Source organism: Gopherus flavomarginatus, chromosome 9 (assembly GCF_025201925.1).
Source record: "Gopherus flavomarginatus isolate rGopFla2 chromosome 9, rGopFla2.mat.asm, whole genome shotgun sequence".
NCBI classification, from domain to species: Eukaryota; Metazoa; Chordata; order Testudines; family Testudinidae; genus Gopherus; species Gopherus flavomarginatus.
Window position 1 is genome coordinate 53661551 of NC_066625.1, and position 20464 is coordinate 53682014.

General features: G+C 46.3%; 2 protein-coding genes across 9 annotated transcripts in view; both read right to left on the bottom strand.

Moving 5' to 3' along the window:
• The window catches only part of EDC3 (enhancer of mRNA decapping 3), a 74927-nt gene that overhangs the window by 27174 nt on the left and 27289 nt on the right, over nt 1-20464 (bottom strand). For 7 of the 8 annotated variants that reach the window (XM_050966809.1, XM_050966807.1, XM_050966804.1 and 4 more), the window contains one exon: nt 7294-7386. The exons of the other annotated variant lie outside the window; for it this stretch is intronic. In XM_050966809.1, the coding sequence (XP_050822766.1) occupies nt 7294-7386 (93 nt within the window). The remainder of the gene's footprint in view (nt 1-7293; nt 7387-20464) is intronic. 8 annotated transcript variants of the gene reach the window in all.
• LOC127057776 (uncharacterized) lies at nt 922-6677 on the bottom strand. The gene is made up of 2 exons (XM_050966839.1): nt 2495-6677; nt 922-1518 (listed from the first exon to the last, which is right to left on the bottom strand). The coding sequence occupies exons 1-2, from the start codon at nt 2706-2708 to the stop codon at nt 1007-1009; spliced, it is 726 nt and encodes a 241-aa protein (XP_050822796.1). The 5' UTR covers nt 2709-6677; the 3' UTR covers nt 922-1006.

A 20464-nucleotide genomic window follows, 5' to 3' on the forward strand; every position in this document is an offset into this window, starting at 1 on the left:
GTGTTGCAAGTAGCTAAAGCAATTATTAAGCTGCTGCTACGAAAGGTTGTGACTCTGGGAAACGTGCAGGTCATAGTAGATGGCTTTGCTGCAATGGGATTCCCTAACTGTGGGGGGGCCATAGATGGAACCCATATCCCTATCTTGGCACCGGAGCACCAGGGCACCCAGTACATAAACCGCAAGGGGTACTTTTCAATGGTGCTGCAAGCACTGGTGGATCACAAGGGACGTTTCACTAACATCCACGTGGGATGGCCAGGAAGGGTTCATGACGCTCGCGTCTTCAGAAGCACTGCTCTGTTTAAACGGCTGCAGCAAGGGACTTACTTCCCAGACCAGAAAATAACAGTTGGGGATGTTGAAATGCCTGTAGTTATCCTGGGGGACCCAGCCTACCCCTTGATGCCATGGCTCATGAAGCCATACACAGGCAGCCTGGACAGTGGTCAGGAGCTGTTTAACTACAGGCTGAGCAAGTGCAGAATGGTGGTAGAATGTGCATTTGGCCGTTTAAAGGCTCGCTGGAGAACGTTACTCACTCGCTCAGACCTCAGCCAAACCAATGTCCCCTTTGTTATTGCTGCTTGCTGTGTGCTCCACAATCTCTGTGAGAGTAAGGGGGAGACCTTTATGGCGGGGTGGGAGGCTGAGGCAAATCACCTGGCTGCTGATTACGCGCAGCCAGACACCAGGGCGATTAGAAGAGCACACCAGGAAGCGGTGCGCATCAGAGAAGCCTTGAAAACGAGTTTCATCATGGGCCAGGGTACGGTGTGACTGCTGTGTTTGTTTCCTCTTCATGAATCTCCCCCCTTTATTGACTCCTCCTGCAAGCAACCCACCCTCCCCCTTCCATTACAGCTTGCTTATGGAAATAAAGTTACTATCGTTTAAAAAGCTTGTATTCTTTATTAATTATAAAAAGAGTAAGAGAAATAACAAGGTATCCCGGGAGTGGTTTGGGAGGAGGATAGGAGGGAAGAAAAAGGCCATTAAGGACATTTCAATGTAATGACAGCCTTTTGATTGGACTGTCCACGGGGGTGGAGTGGGCGGGTGCAGAAAGCCTTCCCCCACGCGTTCTTACACGTCTGGGTGTGGAAGATATGGAACATGGCGAGTACTGAGGGTGGTTAAACATGGGCTGGAGTGGCAGTCTGTGACCCCGCTGCTCTTCCTGAAGATCCAGACGTCGGAGGATGTCAGTTTGATCACGCAGCAGCTCCAGCGTTGCATCCCGCCACCGCTGATGTTCCTGCCTACACCTCTGATCTTCCTGCCGCCACATCTCATCTCGAGCGTCTCTCCTATCCTCACGTTGGTCCCTCCTGTCCTCACGTTCACTGGCATCTTTCCTGTACTTTGCTACCACGTCCTTCCACTCCCCCAGATGAGCTCTTTCATTGCAGGTTACTGCCACGATTTCTGCGAACATTTCATCTCGTGTCCTCTTCTTCCTCCGCCTTATCTGAGCTAGCCTTTGAGATGGAGTAGGGAGGCTTGAAAAATTTGCAGCTGCATGAGTGGGGGAAAATAGTGATAGAAGGATTATAAAAGATACATGTCACAGAACAATGGTTATACTCTTTCACACTGAACTACACTATTCACCTTACATAGCACATGTGATTTCACTACAAGGTCGCATTTGGATTCTTTTAGTATTTAGTGCCTGCGGCTGTGGTGTAACAGATCAACACAGATGCAGGTCCGGGTATCACAATTCAGCTTGCATGCGGTCATGGTAAGGCATACAGCTTCTCCCTGTGCTGCTGCTTTTACAAGGAGCAGCAGACGCCATACCCTACCCCTAAGGGAATTGCTTTACCCCTCCCCGCACCGCATGGCTGGTATAATGGCAGATCACTGCTAATCACCCCCCCTTTCTCCTCCCCCTCACTCCCCCCCACCGCTTGGCTGGTAGCTGGGAAGATTCCTGCTGGCCAAATGCTAAAAAGCTCAGGGCCATTAATCCCCTTCCCCTCCCCCCGCTTGGCCACCTGCAAAGGAAGGATTTCTTTTAAGTAACAGGCAAGCAGCTCAGTAGGAATGGCCAGCTCTGTCCCCTTAATAAAATACATTAATTTAAACCAGGTTACCATGAACGATATCACTCTGCTGAGGATAACGGAACGAGATAAAGAAAGGATGTTTCTTGAATGCCTGCAATCACCGGGACCTTACGCAGCTAGGCTTTGTCATGCAATGATACCAGATTACTTGCTACATGCATGGCGTGGTAAAGTGTCCTACCATGGTGGACGGAACAAGGCTGCCTTGCCCAGAAACCTTCTGCAAATGCTTTTGGAGTACCTCCAGGAGCGCTTCATGGAGATGTCCCTGGAGGATTTCTGCTCCATCCCCAGACATGTTAACAAACTGTTCCAGTAACTTTAATGCCTGCTAATGCATGCCAAGACCTCATGGCAAATCAATCATTAAAAAACGCTTGCTTTTAAACTATGTTTTATATTTACAAAGGTACACTCACCAGAGGTCCCTTCCATGGCTTCACTGTCTGGGCTAGTGGCTTGGGAGGGCAGGGACGGTAAATCCGTCTGGGTCACAAAAAGCTCCTGACTGTTGGGGAGAATGGAGTGCTGTGTGGTCTCTGCAAGCTCTTCCTCCTCTTCCTCCTCGTCATCTTCCCCCTCCGCTGAATCCTCATCCACGGTTGAGATTATAACCCCCACCTCGGAATCCATGGACAAGGGGGGAGGGTACTGGTGGCGCAGCTCCCTAAAGCTGTATGAAGCTCAGCGTAGAAGCGGCATGTTTTTGGCCCTGATCCGGATCTGCCGTTTGCTGCTTTGGTTTTCTGGTAGGCTTGTCTGAGCTCCTTGACTTTCACTCTGCACTGCACTGAGTCCCTGGTGTGGCCTCTCTCCCTCATGGTATTGGAAATTTTTTCAAAAGTTTTTTCATTTCGTCTTTTGGAACGCAGTTCTGATAGCACTGAATCCTCTCCCCATATAGCAATAAGATCCAGTACCTCTCGTGCGGTCCATGCGGGTGCGCTTTTTCTATTCTCAGGAGACTGCATTGTTACCTGTGCTGATGAGCTCTGCATGGTCACCTGTGCTGATGAGAGCTCCATGCTAGCCAAACAGGAAATGCAATTCAAAAGTTCGCGGGGCTTTTCCTGTATACCTGGCCAGTGCATTAGAGTTCAGTTACCTGTCTAGAGCGGCCACTGGTGCACTGTGGGATACCGCCCGGAGGCCAATAACTTCGATTTCCGTCCACACTAACCCTAAATCGATATAGTAATATCGATTTTAGCGTTACACCTCTCATTGGGGAGGAGTACAGAAATCGATTTTAAGAGCCCTTAAAATCGATTTAAAGTGCATTGTAGTGTGGACGGGTACAGCGTTAAATCGATTTAACGCTGTTTAAATCGATTTAACTGCATAGTGTGGACCAGGCCTCACATAAAGACCATTTAAAGTGGGGCTTTCCATATGTTGTAGGTAAGGTATTCAAAACGGCAGACAAATTGTTACCCTCTACATTTCCATTTTAAAGCTTCAACCAGTACTTCAGATTGCTATTTCATTTCCCCCTTTATCTCCTGCTGCCCTACCCACAGATATCCTTTCATTTTTATCACTGTTTCCAGCAAGAGAAAATACAGTGATCCTCAACTCAAAAGCTTCAACTGCATCCCTGCACTGTGACCAGATTGATTTGAAGCTAGAGTTCCAGACCTGAAAAAAGATTTGCATTAAGTCCCTATCATCAATGGCCTGACACTTATTCATTGAACAAACTACTTCATTGCAAACTCTATCAGACAGGAACATCTTATGTTTGGATAATTCTAAGCACACTACCGGTGCTCAACACAATCATATTAGCCACAGCTACCACCCCTTTGAGCCACTCTCTGTGTCCTTATAGAAACAGAAAATAATCAATTGATAGGGACAAGGGATTCCCAAGTTGTCAAAAAGACATGCTGACATCACGAGTGTTGATGAGTTAACTAATCTGTAAAGCAATGCTTTCTTTGCAGGGAAGTGGCAAACTCAGATCATAGCTGGCTTGCTCACAGGGGAGTTACTTGTTCATTTGAGTAAGCTAGTGGTAGCTCATTCCAGTATAATGTTCCCTCCTAGACTGTCTGACCTGCTTTGGGAATCTCTTCCCATTTGTAAGTAGCACTGCAACCACATGCAAGCTGACAAGATTGAAAGAGACTATGTACTCTTGTACAAAGAAAAATTCAACTCATGTGACACTTGGAAATGATAGTTCGCAGAACTATTGCAACCCATTGGAACAAGCACCCCAAAGTGCCATAATTTCTGGTGATACGACTTGTATGTGCTGGTCTTTGTGGGCTAAGTCCAGACCCCAGAATGTACACTTGTACCAGTCAGACTCCACGGAACACTCTCCAAACTGCCATATTCTCACAATTATTTTCTTCCATCATGTCATGAAGTTTATGGTTCCACTGTTTCTGAATTTAAAATCCCTTCATTTACAGATTAGTCTAAACATGCTCCAGCCGCAACATTAAAAAGTTAACAGAACGTGAGTGTAGGGGAGCTTTCAGATAAGACTTACAAAAACACCCAAAACAAAAACAGGAATTCCAGTCTGTTCCCTGTGGACACAACGGATCCCAAGGCATTTTAAGAGAACAGGGCTTTGTCCTGTTTTCCTCAGTCAACTCGTTTTCATCCTTGCATACTGTTGTGCAGTACACTAGTTGCTGAGGTGGTTGTTGCTTTCCACAACAAATGTGTCCACATTTCAGTGGTGCGGTACGTGCATACATCACTGTATCTTGTAAGCTGTTGTTGTAACCTTTGGGGCGACAAGTACTATGAAAATATATAATATATAAACCCTTGAATACCCTATTATAAAGTTGGCTATTACCCTACTGTACCCCAATTCCCATCTGCGACTAGTGGGAAATACAAGACAATCTACGAATAACTATGATTCTATTACAGAGGTAACAGGATTTACAGAACTGGCAGAATTTTAGAGAGCTGTTGCAAAGCTACTTGTCTAGGCAAGTTCCTTCTGTCTGGACAGATAAACTATTCACCTGGGATCAGAGACTTTGTCACGCTCTACCTGACACGGTCAATCTGCAGAAAGTTTGAACTTTCTTAAAGTCTCTGTGCGTGCTGTGAGTTGGATCCTCTACTCCCTTCACAGAAATCCCACTCCCTTACCATAGCACTAAACACTTCCATTAAAAAGTACAGGTTCCTGTTTAATATAGGAAGGTCATCGAATTTTAGGTTGATTCTACATGTGCATTAATTCAACTACAGCTGTCAACTGCTATATTTACTCAGAAGCAGCTAAGAACATCGGGTCATTTTTAACCAAGCTAGCAATGAACAGAATCCACAAACTCAGTAGCCCAAGTTAACATCTATGGAGAGATCTGTGTAAGTGCCTCAACCTGTTTACAATTTAAGCTCCAGTGGCTAACCTCAAAATAGCCTCCACTCCTTACCAGTAAGATAGATGGCCATAAAGCAAACTATTCTCTTTTCCTCCCTGGCAATAGGCTCACTGGATAGAGAAAGTTCTACCGAGACACACGCCAGACAGCTGCGTCTGTGGCTTTGCAATCTTAAGCAATTTTCTCTGGAAAACAAAGAGAACTCAATGAATAACAAGTCTGACTTATTGGGGGGGTGCTAGTGGTGGAAGGCGTCATTTGGTTTTGCCCTTTGTTTATGTAAAAAGACACATACCCCGAGACCAGTTCTTGCTTACTTTTGATTTTAAAAATTTGTGTGTTCTTGTTTTTGCTGGAGTACTCTAGATGACTTGAGAGTGCTTTCCCAGCCCTCCACTGAAAGGGATGTTGACTCTTTCACAAAACTTTCCTCTTAAGTATGTGTCAGATGTTTGAGTTAAACAAAATAGTTTTAAGTATTCTGACTAAAAGGCTCTTCTCCACAATTGTTCAGCTTCCAGTATCCCATGAACACACTGCTTCTCCAGCAAACACAGGAAAGTCAAGACCTGGTATTTCTTACGAAAAAAAAAAAAAAGCAGAAACCCTTAAATTTTCTTCATTAGTCAAACAAGGAAAAAGGGCACTGATTTTTTTCCATTATAGGTTGTCTTTAAAAAATCTAAAGGTGGTGATAATGTAAGAGAATTTTACTGTCAGAGAAGAATCTGTTTTGTTTTTAAACAAAGTGCATTTATTTCTTTGTATTATAAAAGCCATTCTGAACAAGTGACTGTGGAAACGGCATGATTGTTAAAAGGTTTCTATAAAATCAGAGCACTTAAGTCACGTTTGCCCCATCCACAAGACTTCTTCTAGCCTGACACTGCCACACAGCTGTGGAAACTTGCCACGAAAGTTTACCAGCTAAAGCACAAAATCTACTTGCCTGTCCAGATGGAGACTGATGGAAGTTTATTAACTTTTCAAAAAAGTTCTCTTAACCTTGGGTAAGTAACATTTTTTATGCCACACTAGAGGGAAAGGATTAATTACATAATACTATTACTTATATGGCAGCTCCTGCAAAATCTAAGGTCAGACGTATACACAATTCTTGTACAGTTATAGACATTTTGGTTAGGGATATGATTTTTTTAATAAAATGATACCAACACAACACATAGCATGGATGCATAATGGTACACTGTGCTCACTAGGGAAAGTGAAATTGATTATACACCTGTACAAAAAAAAAAAAAAAGATTGTTCTCATCAATTTCTTTCCAGTATAAGATATCCAAGGTTATCTGTAACTAGAGTAGGTAGTTCAGACACAAGTGTGACTTTCAAGTTGATAGCATTCTTTAAAGCTGTCATCTTACTGCAATCAGAAGAAAAAAATGAGATGAACCAAGAGATTTTTCTAAATTAAAGAAGCCACACAGAGGGGAAGGATCTATTTTTCACACTGATAAAGGATTCAAAAAAATTGGCAGATGACATGCAAATGCAAAAGATTAGGAAACAGGAATAAATAAGGAATTCAAGCAAGAAGAACTGTAGCACCTGGAATGCAACATACAGAACGTGCATGCCAGCCCCTTTAGCAGTCATTTATCTGTATAGTTTTGTGGGGGGAGAGAAAGGTTTCAGTTACATCTCACTTCCAATCTCTTTGCTTAGATCAATACAGTAACATTGCAGAGAGCTTCCAGGAAAGCATTCAAAGACTCAAAACTAGGCAAATGATTCCCTGCAGAACTCCTGAAGAGTCTAGCTCAATAAGCCCCAGAGCCTACGCTGAACGGTGTCAAGAGAAGTCTGCCTTTCACGTCAACGTCAGCTATTACCTCCAATCCAACCTGCTCCTGTTACCAAATGAGTGTTTTCAGACTCATTGCCAGACTCTTCTGAAAATAACGGCATTCTACTCTTCACTTGCCCTGAAAAACAAAACATGGACATAGAAGCATCCCCATGTGGTGGTTCCAGGGGACAGAGTGCACTGAGGTGAATGGAGTGTAAATGCTGACAGAATAGAAAACTGCATTAGAGTAGCAGAGAGAACAATGATGGGAAAGCTCCCCCAAGCTCCCTGCAGACATATTGAGTGAGAGCCAAGATCATGCCTCTTCAAAATTAAACACACACAATTGTGGAGAGCAGCCCTTTAATCCACGCTGAAGGTCACCAGCTCTGCAATACTGCTGACCACCAGAGTTAGCTCTTGTGTAATGAGTCCGTTACCACCACCACAAGAAAACTTGCGTAATTCATGGTCGCCAAAGCGTATCAGAGTTGTGTCCTGGACATTGTGACTCCAGTCACAGAGCCTTTTCTGTGGATGGTTTGTGACCTAGATAAGGCCAAAGGTAATAAACCACACAGACAAGGGGAAAAGAAAGAAAACAAGGAGAGAGCATAGGGAAAAAAAAGTAATGCTGAAGTGAGGGAAACGGTTAACTCAGGGCTTGGCTACACTGGAGAGTTGCAGCGCTTGTGGTGGCTTTACAGCGCTGCAACTTTCACCGTCCACACTTGCAAGGCACATACAGCGCTGTATCTCCCTGGCTACAGCGCTGCATGTACTCCACCTCTGCCTGGGGAATGATGATTGCAGTGCTGGTGATGCAGCGCTGCTCCGCCAATGTGGCCACCAAAAGCGCTTATTGGCCTCCAGAGGTATTCGGAGGTATCCCAAAATGCCTGCTCAGCCACTCTGCTCATCAGTTCGAACTCTACAGCCCTGGCCTAAGGAGACCCGCCCTTTAAATGCCCCGGGAATTTTAAAAATCCCCTTCCTGTTTGCTCAGCCAGGTGTGGAGTGCAATCAGTGAATCTTTCCAGGTGGCCATGCCTCCACGCACCAAACGAGCTCCAGCATGGAGCAATGGCAAGTTGCTGGACCTCATCAGTGTTTGGGGGGAGGAAGCTGTGCAGTCACAGCTGCGCTCCTGCTGTAGGAATTACGATACCTATGGGCAGACATAAAGGGCCATGCTGGAAAGGGGCCATGACTGGGACATGGTGCAGTGCAGGGTTAAACTGAAGGAGCTGCGGAGTGCCTATTGCAAAGCCCGCGAGGGAAACTGCCGCTCCGGTGCTGTCCCCACGATCTGCCATTTTTACAAGGAGCTGGACGCGATACTTGGGGGTGACCCTACTGCCAATCCGAGGACCACGATGGACACTTCAGAGTGGGGAGGGAGAGGAGGAAACCGAGAGTGAGGGTACTGGGGTGGGGGGAGACACCTCGGAGTCCCAGGAGGCATGCAGCCAGGAGCTCTTCTCAAGCCAGGAGGAAGGTAGCCAGTCGCAGCAGTCAGTATTTGGTGAAGGACAAGCAGAGGAGCGGGTTCCCGGTAAGTGGCTTTTATTTTCAGGATGGAAATGTTTTGGGAGAGGAGGGAGGGTTAGGGCTGCATGCATGCATGCCTAGATGTGGAATAGCCCATTGATGTGGTCTAGCATGTTGCGGTAATTGTCGTCGGTAATCTCTTCAAAAGTTTCAGCCAGAGCGTGAGCAACGTGCTTGCACAAGTTTATAGGGAGAGCCACTGTGGTCCTTGTCCCAGTCAGGCTAACGTGTCCACGCCACTGTGCTGCGAGGGGTGGGGGGGGACCATTGCTGCATATAGGCAAGCTGCATAGGGGTCAGGGCAGAATCCGCATTGCTGTAGAAGACCTTCCCGCTCTTCCCAGGTGACCCGCAGCAGCGAGATATCTTCCAGGATTATCTCCTGTGGAAAATGTTGGGAGAGTGTTCTGTGTAGGTGCCCCCTGCAGCTGTTTGCTTTCCCCAACGCACAGAAACCCCAGCATAGCCCTGAAGCAATCATTCCCCCTTCCCAGGTGACCCGCAGCAGCGAGATATCTTCCAGGATTAATTCCTGTGGAAGATGTTGGGAGAGTATTCAGTGTAAGTGCCCCCTGCAGCTGTTTGCATTTCCCAAAGCACAGAAACCCCTGCACAGCCCTGAAGCAATCAGTCCCCCTTACTCACCGTTTCGGGGCTCCTGTGGGTTATGTGCGCTCTCTTTGGTATGGGAAAATTATGCTAAAGTGAAGACTGTAAACTCCTTCACTGTGTGGGAATAACTGTCTGAGATATAAACAATGCTGTCTCTAACTGTTGCTTTTTTTGCCTTTCCACAAGCGACCTTGACTTCTCGGTTGCCCGTGTTATCAACAGCTCAAAGACTCCAAAACCAGCAGAAGAAGCCACGAAAAAGCAAAGGCGACCTGCTAAAAAGCAGTTATGGATCACTCTGCCAGAGAGAATAAAAAACTGCAGGACTGGAGGGAAAGGGAAAGCAGGATCCGCCAGAGAAAGGCAGCGGCCAGGAAGAAAAGCATAAAGCAGCTGATAAGCATCCTGGCGCACCAAGCGGACTCTATCCAGGCACTCGTGGCCATGCAGGCAGAGCACTACCGCGCTGGCCTCCCCCCCCCGTCCCAAAGCTCTTTCTCTTGTGCCCCAATGTCAGCTCCAAACCCCCTTCCCCAGCATCCAGGTTCTTACCACCGCCAGCTGCCCCCAACACCTGTACGTTCACCAACCAGCCCTGAGAACTACGACCCTTACCCTCTGCACTCAACCCCCATCACCATGCAGTACAGACATCTTGAAGTGCAGCAGTCATTGCACAGCACTCCAGACAGGACATATTCAAACCTGTGACTGTACAGTTCCCCACCACACCTCCCTGCCCTTTTAGGTTCCCAAAATGTTGTGTGTCTGTCAATAAAGCTATTTTCTTTTCCATAAATGAATTCTTGGCTTTGAAAACAGTCTTTATTATTGCAGAAAGTCAAAGATACCGTAGCCCAGGAAAGAAACAGGCACTGCAAATCAGTTTAGGAAAAACAGATTCCTACTAACATTGTAACCACTGCACTTCACTCCTGTGCAAGGCACCAAACGTTACTGTTGGTTTTCAGCCTCAAATTCCTCCCTCAAGGCATCCCTAATCCTTGAAGCCCTGTGTTGGGCCTCTCTAGTAGCCCTGCTCTCTGGCTGTGCAAATTCAGCCTCCAGGCGTTGAACCTCGGAGGCCCATTCCTGACTGAATGTTTCACCCTTCCCTTCACAAATATTATGGAGAGTACAGCACGCGGATACAACCGCAGGGATGCTGCTTTCCCCCAAGTCTAGCTTCCCATACAGAGATCGCCAGTGCCCTTTTAAACGGCCAGAAGCACACTCCACAGTCATTCGGCACCAGCTCAGCCTCTAGTTGAACCGGTCCTTGCTCCTGTCAAGCTTCCCTGTATACAGTTTCATGAACCAAGGCATTAACGAGTAAGCGGGGTCTCCAAGGATCACAATGGGCATTTCAACGTCCCCTACTGTGATCTTCCTGTCCGGGAAAAAAGTCCCTGCCTGCAGCTTCCGGAACAGGCCAGTGTTCCGAAAGATGCGTGCATCATGCACCTTTCCAGACCAGCCTGTGTTAAAGTCAATGAAACGCCAACGATGATCCACAAGTGCCTGGAGAACCACAGAGAAATACCCCTTCCGATTAAAGTACTCGGATGCTAGGTGGGGTGGTGCCAGAATAGGAATATGCGTCCCATCTATCGCCCCTCCACAGTTAGGGAAACCCACTTGTGCATAGCCATCCACAATGCCCTGCACGTTCCCCAGAGTCATGGTTCTTCTTAGCAGAATGTGATTAATGGCCCTGCAAACTTGCATCAAAACGATTCCAACGATTGACTTTCCCACTCCAAACTGGTTCCCGACCGATCAGTAGCTGTCTGGAGTTGCCAGCTTCCAGATTGCAATAGCCACTCGCTTCTCCACCGGCAGGGCAACTCTCAATCTCGTGTCCTTGCGCCGCAGGGTGGGGGTGAGCTCATCACACAGTCCCATGAAAGTGGCTTTTCTCATCCGAAAGTTCTGCAGCCACTGCTCGTCATCCCAGACTTCCATGACGATGTGATCCCACCACTCAGTGCTTGTTTCCCGAGCCCAAAAGCGGCGTTCCACAGAGCTGGGCATTTCCGTGAATGCCACAAGCAATGTTGTGTCGTATGCGTCAGGCAACTCGCTATCATCGTCAGACTCCTCATCACTCTGGAGCTTAAGGAATAGCTCAACTGCCAAACGTGATGTGCTGGCGAGACTCATCAGCATATTCCTCAGCTGTTTGGGCTCCATTTCCCACAGAAATTGCGCTGCACAGAAACCGTTGGGAGAGTCACAATGGCGCCAAACGTGGACGGAAAAACAGGGACTGCTGGGATATGTAGCGATGCATCACAGGGCGTTGGGACAGGAAGCAGAATGACCCGCACCCTTCCGTCCCCTTCCCACAACCCACGGCGCCAAAATTGGACAAGGTGCTCTGTGGGATATCTGCCCATAATGCACCACTCCCAACACCGCTGCAAATGCTGCAAATGTGGCCACAATGCAGCGCTGGTAGCTGTCAGTGTGGCCACACTCCAGTGCTTTCCCTACACAGCTGTACAAAGACAGCTGTAACTCCCAGCGCTGCATACCTGCAAGTGTAGCCAAGCCCTCAGAAGACTAACAGGATGCAGAGCTGTTCACCTCTAGGGCACTGGCTTGACTCTAATGCAGATCAGTAGTGCCTAAGATTCCTAACTGATGGCTGTTCATATAATGCTCTTGCCTTTGTTATATCTGTTCTATGGATAAATAGCAGACAGGGGTTTTCAATCCAGCTCATTCATGAGCATGCAGTTCTCTCACTCTCATCACAGGCGCACACACACAAACGGCTTCTACTCTCCCAGCCCATTCATTCTCCCAATACACCAGAAAAGTCATTGCTAGCCAGCCTCCCATGCCTGTGTGTTCAGCTTATTTAAGTGAAAGTTGCATAGCTTGGCATCAACTTGGCAGTCTGCCATGTCACAAAAAAAAGCACTTCCTTCGGAAAAGGTAAACAATACTTCCTGAACTTCTTTACCTTTCAATTATAAACAGTCAAGCAAGTATAAAGTCTCCAGTGGGTTGGCTGCCTTCCTGTAAGATCCCCCGGGGAGTTTTTACTACCAGCCCTAGCATGAATGAGCACAGTGCCAGCATTGCACGTAACCCATTGTTGTGTAACCCACACTGCCATTAGTTATTGATTTCTGTCACACAACCAAGCACCGTAAAGGGAGAACTATGTCCCTGACTTAGCACGCTAAAGTCATCGAAAGGTCAGTTGCAGCTGTTTGAACTCCAGCCACTACGCCTTCTGAGAGAAAGCTCCAGAGAACGTCTCAGTGCATTCCTCCATGGACTTCTTAATCCCCCCCTCCTGCAGCTAGCATCTCTTGCATCCCACTTCTGACAGATTCACACATTTAATCTGCTCCCCCAAACCTACACATTTCAGAGAGGCTAGGGAGTTTTGATCTGTTTACAATCCAAGTTGTCATGCCCTGGACTCTCAAACATCTAATACAGAGGGTCCAAGACTCTCCCCCAAAACTGTGGGGGACTGAGAAGACGACTGAATAAAGTTGTAGATCTAACACCTGTAGATGTCTCAAACTCAAGCCTGCCTTATGTTTTCATTGGTTTCCAAAGATTTTCAGACAGTTTTAAATCAAATCAGTAAGAGAAGATGTGACATTTTGGGTTTTTCTCAGAGTAACTGTTTTCCGTCTCGTGTTTAAAGACGAACTGGAGGAGTTTAAAGTTCTCTCGGCTAACTATAGAGCTACCACAAGGATAGCAAAGTGGTGTAAACTGGTGCAACTAGCACACAAGCTTCAGTCAGTGAGGTGAAAGCAAATCAGGTCTCAGATTACAGCTGGATAAACCTATATTTGGGAGGCTCAAAGAGGGACTTTCAGAGAGATGCCCAAGGGGATACAACTTGGAGTGGTTGGATGCAATTAAGGAAAATTCAGGAAACTTACTAAGTGAAATTTAAGAGACTATGGAAGGGACATGATGGAAGCACCATCAAACGAAACATTTGAAAACTAGACAGGATTAAGATGACAAATGTCTATACCCAAATGCAAGGACTATGGGGAACAAACAGGAAGAACCTGAAGCAAGGATGGCATGCTGTTTTCCAGAGGTGCTTTTTTACCATGTAAAATCACGTCTTTTACCACCTCAGGAAAAACCAGCTAGTCCCAGTTTAAGGCATTTTCCAGTTTAAAAACTGCTACATTAATGCATATGCACATTACACTTAGTTTTAGTTGTGGTTACCTAAGGCAATAGATCAAGAGATTAATTTAGGGCTGTACAAATAAAAAGTAAAACTGCAGTGAGTGTAATATTAATATATATTATTATAATAGTGAATGTCCGAATGTCTGTATATACTTTGGTTGGATATTTTTCCAAGGAAGGCACACGTCATGATTCACTTCATATTTTCAATATTAAATAAACAAAAGTCAAAAACATCCAATTATGTGAAAATGACAATAATCCAGAGCTGTAGGTTTGAAGCATTAAACAATCAGAAACATGCAGAGTTGTAGTCTACAAGTCCAGGCATATTTGGCCACATAGCATTCTGTGGCAGAAGACCAAATTCGAAGGAGCAGATAGCCCGAGCCTATTCCTCAGTTTTGAATGTATCCAAAGTTTAAAAGATTTGTTCTATACTTGCTGAACTTGAGACATATGCAATTGTACTACCAGTTCTATGAAGTCAGATGGAATATCAGCACTCTTTAGATTTTCCCCACTATATTAAAGGAAAGCTTTTTCCTTGATAGTGGATGAAAACATTGAGTTTGAATACAGCAATTCTTCTACTTTAAATGCAAGTAAATATGGCAGAAAGTCAGCATTTTTGCTGTGCAACCACTGTCTTACAATTTCTTCTTGTTCAGCAGACAAATTTCTTTCCTGCATATTTTGCATGAAGAAGGCTGGCCAACATGTGTACAGGAGTAATTGCCTTAGGAAATCTTTTGTACTTTTACTTTGCGTGGTGCAACATCTTCATTTATCAGTAGACCCAACTATACTTTGTAGGCTACAGCAATTGTTGATGTGTTCTTTTGGAGTCCGTCAAGTGCCACTACAACTGATTTCAATCGACTGATCAAGTTATTTCCCTCTTGGTAAATCCTTTGATTATCAATTATACTGACCATCCTATCTTCAAGTTCTGTCTCATGATCACTCACAATCCTGAGATAATGTGGCTGATTATTAAACATATCATCAAGACACTAGGGCCTGATAAAATACATCCTAAAATACTCATGGAGCTGACTGAGAAAATAGCTGAGCCATTAGTGATGATCTCTGAAAAGTCATGGAAAACAGGAGAGTTTCCAGAGGACTGGAAAAGGGCAAATATAGTGTCAATCTATAAAAAGGGAAATAAAGACAATCCAGGGATTTACAGACCAGTCAGCTTAACTTCAATACCCAGAAAGATGATGGAGCAAATAATTAAGCAATTTGCAAATACTCAGAAGATAATAAGGTGATAAGTAACAGTCAGCATAGATTTGTCAAGAACAAATCCTGTCAAACCAACCTAACAGCTTTCTTTGACAGGATAACAAGCCTTGTGGATGGGGGGGGAAGCAACAGATGTGGTATATCTTGTCTTTAGTAAGGGCACGTCTACACTGGCACAGTTACAGCGCTGCTCAGAGAGCGCTGAAGGGAAACCGCTGTTAGGTGTTCACACTGTCAGCTGCCTATGCAATAGCATGTTCACACTTGCAGCAGTATTCAGAGTGGTGTACTCTGGGCAGCTATCCCACACAGCACCTCTTTCTCTTCTGCCGCTAAGACTTGTGGGAATGCGGAGGGGGTCGCGGGGCATCCTGGGTCCAGTCCCAATGCCACGTGATGCATTGTTTCACATCCCAGCAATCCCTGTGCTTCCGTCTACATTTGGCACCATCTTTCAATGCTTTTGTGTACTGCGCGCCCTTCCTCTTCGGGCTGCAGGAATGGATCCCGAACTGTTGACCAGTATGCTGCTCAGTCTGACGAATACGTCATGAGTGGCAGTGGAATTATTCCTTAAACTATAAAGGCAAGAGGACATTGATCTCTCCATGCATAGTAGCTACGACACAAGATTGCACATGGCATTCATGGAGGTGCTGACTATCATGGAACGCTGCTTTTGGGCTCAGGAAACAAGCACTGACTGGTGGGATCACATTGTCATGCACGTCTGGGATGACAAGCAGTGGCTGCAAAATTTTCGGATAAGGAAAGCCACATTCATGGGACTGTGTGACGAGCTCACCCCAGCCCTATGCACAAGGACATGAGAATGAGAGCGGTCCTGATGTTGGAGAAGCACGTGGCACTGGCTACTCCAGACTGCTACCAATTGGTCGCTAATCAGTTTGGAGTGGGAAAGTCTACCATTGGACTCACGTTGACGGAAGTGTGCAGGGCCATTAATCACATCCTGTTCTGAATGACCTGACTCTGGGCAACGTGTGTGACATTGTGGATGGCTTTGCACAAATGGGCTTCCTTAGCTATGGAGGGGCGATACATGGCATGCATATTCCAATTCTGGCTCCAGACCACCTAGCCACCGAGTATAATAATCGCAAGGGGTATTTCTCAATGGTTCTCCAGGTGCTTGTGGATCACCATAGGCGTTTCACAGACATTAACGCAGGCTGGTCTGGAAAGGCGCATGACGCATGCATCTTTCGGAATACTGGCCTGTTCAGGAAGTTGCAAACAAGGACTTTCTTCCCAGACAGGAAGATCAACGTAGGGGAAGTCGAAATGCCCATTGTGATCCTGGGACACCCCGTCTACCCTTTAATGCCGTGGCTTATGAAGCCATACACAAGTCAACTTGACAGCGGCAAGCAGCAGTTCAACGACAGGCTGAGCAAGCGCAGAATGACTGCTGAGTGTGCTTTTGGCCGTTTAAAGGCCCACTGGTGCTGCTTCTATGGGAAGGCTAGACCTGGCCAATGACTATATTCCTATGCTTATAGCCAGATGCTAGACACTCCGTATTTGTGAAGGGAAGGGTGAAGCTTCACTCAGGTCTGGACCTCAGAGGCTCAGCACCTGGAGGCTGAGTGCGAACAGCCAGAGACCAGGGCTATTAGAGGGGCACTGAGCAGGGCATAAGGATGAGGGATGCCTTGAGGCTGCAATCTGAAGCTGAAAGCCACTAATACTTGGTGCTATGCTCGGGTGTGCAGTGTTTGTAATGCTAGGTGATTGGTGTCGACAACGCAGTAAGTGGGTTTAACACAATTGTATGGTGGTTTGCAGGGCTCTTTTTGCTTTCAGTTAATATAATAAAGATTGCTTTCAAACCAACACAATTCTTTTATTAAAAGACAACAACCCAAGGAGAGAGTCAAACAAGCAAAAAAAAAAACATCAGCAGTGAGGGGGATGGGGGAAGAGAAGATCCCAGAAGGAGGAGGGGTCCCGGGACGGCTAAGGATTTGGGTATGTCCAGGGATCATATCCAACCTTCTCCTTTGGAGTACAATGCAGCGGGTACTGTACTTCAGCAGGGCCAAACTGCAGACGGACGGGTGTTGAGTGCAATGGGTAGTGGGAGTCCACAGTGCACAGAGGGGGCGGGAGAGTGGAATGCTGCGAGTAGAGACTGGAGCCAGGAGGTTGGTAAGAGTGTGTTGGCAGTGTCTGGGGGGCACATGGGAAAGAGTTTTGCGACACTGGCTGCAGGGGAGAGCAGATGCGGAGCTGATCCATTTGAAGAGCTAGTATCATCTGGAGAGTGTCTGCTTGGCGCCCCATAACCTTTAAGGGATGCTCCGTAGCTTCATTCTGGCATGCTGTGTTCTCCTTTTGGTCCTTCTCACTGTCCCACCACTCCAATTCCTGTTTCTCAGCAGCTGAGTGCATCATAACCTCATGCAGAAAGTCCTCCTTAGTTCTTCTTGGCTGCTTTCTAATTCTGCGCAGCCGTTCGGCCGCCGATAACAAAGAGGGAGGCTGGGCTCCCAAGATCATCTCTGTGAAGTTTAAATGCAACATTTTACAGCAGCAGTATTGTCTGCAACACAGACAACACTGATTCATTGATTTAAAACACAGCCAATATTCACACACCTGTCACTAACAGGCTGACCCCAGGCAAACACACATGAGCCACAAGACCCCCAAAATAGTGAGTAGCCACAGGGGCAGGATAAATCACTCTTCCTGGACCCTTCTGTACACTGGGCACATGGCTCTTGGAGAGAACCAGCACTGTAGGGGGAGCCTGATAATCATTCCTGTCCCCACACTTTCCACAGGATGTGATCATTATGGAAGATATCTCGCTGCTGAGGGTGAGCAGGGAATCAAAGGAGGGTCTTCTCCACACTTGTGGCTTCCGCCTTGGCACCTATGCGGCTCACCTGTGTGCAGCAATGATTCCTCCCCCGCCGCCCCCCAGGATGGCACAGTGGTACGGGAAAGTTACCATTAATGGAGCAAGAAACAAAGCAGCTCTGCTAAAGAACTTGCGGCAGCGGACTGCCCAGTATCTCCACGAGAGTTTCCTGGAGACCTCTGAGAGGGATTCCCATGAATTGAGGGAGTCAATCAACGGCCTGTCCGTCGCTCAGACTAGACATGCAGTGGGAGACAAGCCTGCTTTCTGCAACTCTCCTGCCCCCAACAACTCGCTTCAGCAATTCCCAAATCAGATCCACTTCCCAGGGGCCTCCCCTCCTTTTTGCACTTTGCCAATCTCCAACAGCTGAGACTGACTAGCCTCCTCCGGGATAGAAAAGAGCTCCTGGCTGCATGCATCTCTGGTCTCCAAGTCATCCTCTGCCTCTGGGTTCCCCTCCCCGTCCACATCCTCATCCCAGATTTCCTCTTCCTGGCTTGGTCCACTCTCAACTGGCATGCGAGCCACCAAAGTATCCCCCAGTGGTCTTCACAGTGGAGGTGGAGTCACCTCCAAGTATCGTGTCCAGCTCTTTGCAGAACCAGCAGCTCATGGGTGCAGCACCGGAGCAGCAGTTTGCTTCACGCGCCTTGTGGTAGGCATTTCACAGCTCCTTCACTTTGACCTGCACTGCAATGTATCCTGGTCATGCCCCCTTTCAATCATGCATCTTGAAATCTGTCCATATGTATCCTAATTCCTATGGCTGGAGCGCAGCTGGGACTGCACAGCCTTCTCTCCCCAAATGCTGATGAGGTCCAGCAGCTCGGCATTGCTCCAAGAGGGGATTGCCTGGGGCATGAAGCAGGCCTGGTCACCTGGAAAGATGCACTGAGACCACTGCATGGATTACCGAGAAAACAGGGAGTTCCAAATTTCCAAAGGAATTTACAGGGTGGGGATGATGGTTGGTAACCTGAGGACAGGACTGTAGAGTTCAAACCAATGACCAGAGAGGTGAGAACAGGCATTATGGGACACCTCCCAGAGACCAATTGCAGTGCTGTAATCGCCACGGTGTCTACACTGGCACCCCAGCACTGTAGTTCCAGTGCAGAAACTATACGCCTCTTGTTAGGGTGTTTATTTTAAAGCACTGCAACTTGACAGTGTGTACACCTCGGGAGTTACAGTGCAGAAAGCGGCTTTACTGCGCAGAAACTTGCCAGTGTAGAAAGGTCCTAAGGCTTTTAATACTGTATTGCATAACCTTCTCATAAACAAACTAAGGAAATGCAACCTATATGGAGCTACTATCAGGTGGGTGCATAACTGGTTGAAAAACTGTTCCCAGAGAGTAGTTATCAGTGAGCTGGAAGGGCATATCAAGTGGGGACCACAGGGATCAGTTCTGGGACCAGTTCTATTCAATATCTTCATCAATGATTTAGATAATGGCATAGAGAGTACACTTATAAAATTTATGGACAATATCAAGCTGGGAATGATTTGGAGGATAGGATTAAACTGGACAAATTGGAGAAATGGTCTGAAGTAAAAGAATGCAATTCAATAAGGACAAATGCAAAGTGCTCTGCTTAGGAAGGAACAATCAGTTGCACACACATAAAATGGGAAATGACTGCCTAGAAAGAAGCACTGCGGAAAGGGATCTGGGCATGATAGTGGATCACAAGCTAAATATGAGTGAACAGTCATCCCTGTCAGGGATGGTCTAGATAATACTTAGTCCCTCCATGAGTGCAGGGGACTGGAACAGATGATCTCTCAAGGTCTCTTCAAGTCCTACGATTCTATGTTTTCAGACATGTTATTTGACTTTTCCATCGTGGGTCACCATGATTTGAGTCTTAACAGAACTTGGCATTCTTTTAACCAGTATTACAAAAATACTTTGCAAATCTATAGCCTGTTTCATCAAAGCACTTCATGAAAGGTCTGGCTAAATTTACCTCAACAAATGTGATGCACATCCATACATAACCAAAGTGTTGCCATCTTGTTCCAAATCACTTCTCATACTTTGCATCTTTTTCTCATTGTCTGTCAGGTAGCTCTTAACACAATGACAGTTCCTTTGCTAATATTGTGGCTTCTCTTTCCAGTGTAGCATGGTACTTCCCAGTTTTCTTACTGCTTCCAGTATCAATCACTGGTACAGAAACCACAGTTAGATATCACTGGAACATTGTACATATTAATACTAGCTGACTGAAGTAATGTAACTGCTTTTCCATGTAATCTGTTGAGTGCTTCCACCTTTAAACCATTAGTAACTGCATCTAACTATTCACCTGCTGTCTGCTTTTGACTGGTGCTTTGTAGTCTGGCCTTAGGAAGATAATCATTGCTTGAAAAACTGGATACTCAACAACAGAAAAGGGAATTTTACAGCCATAAAAAAAAAATGCTGTCATTTTTAAGTCGACATTTTGTTTCAATTCTGGAGTTGCTTTTGTTACACACACACATCCATTTGTGGTTGAAAAACTGACATTTCCTCCTCATTGTCTTTGGTTGACCCGGGTGCGGCTTTCTTTTGACGTTCTTGGCAATGGCAAGGACCTTCATCCTCATAGTCTGATTCTAGTGCTCACATACATCTAGCCAGAGTCAGTGATTCTGGTGTCTCTTTGTTCTTTTCTCAGCATTTTGCAACATGTTTCCTTGTACAGTCTGCCTTCCCACTTACTTTTTC

Bases quoted from the DNA above. Each gene is read 5' to 3' on its own strand.
- LOC127057776 (XM_050966839.1), bottom strand. From the start codon at position 2,708: ATGGATTCCGAGGTGGGGGTTATAATCTCAACCGTGGATGAGGATTCA. The intron at 1,519-2,494 runs GTGAGTGTACCT...CCACTCATGCAG, and splicing joins AGCCATGGAAGGGACCTCTG to CTGCAAATTTTTCAAGCCTC.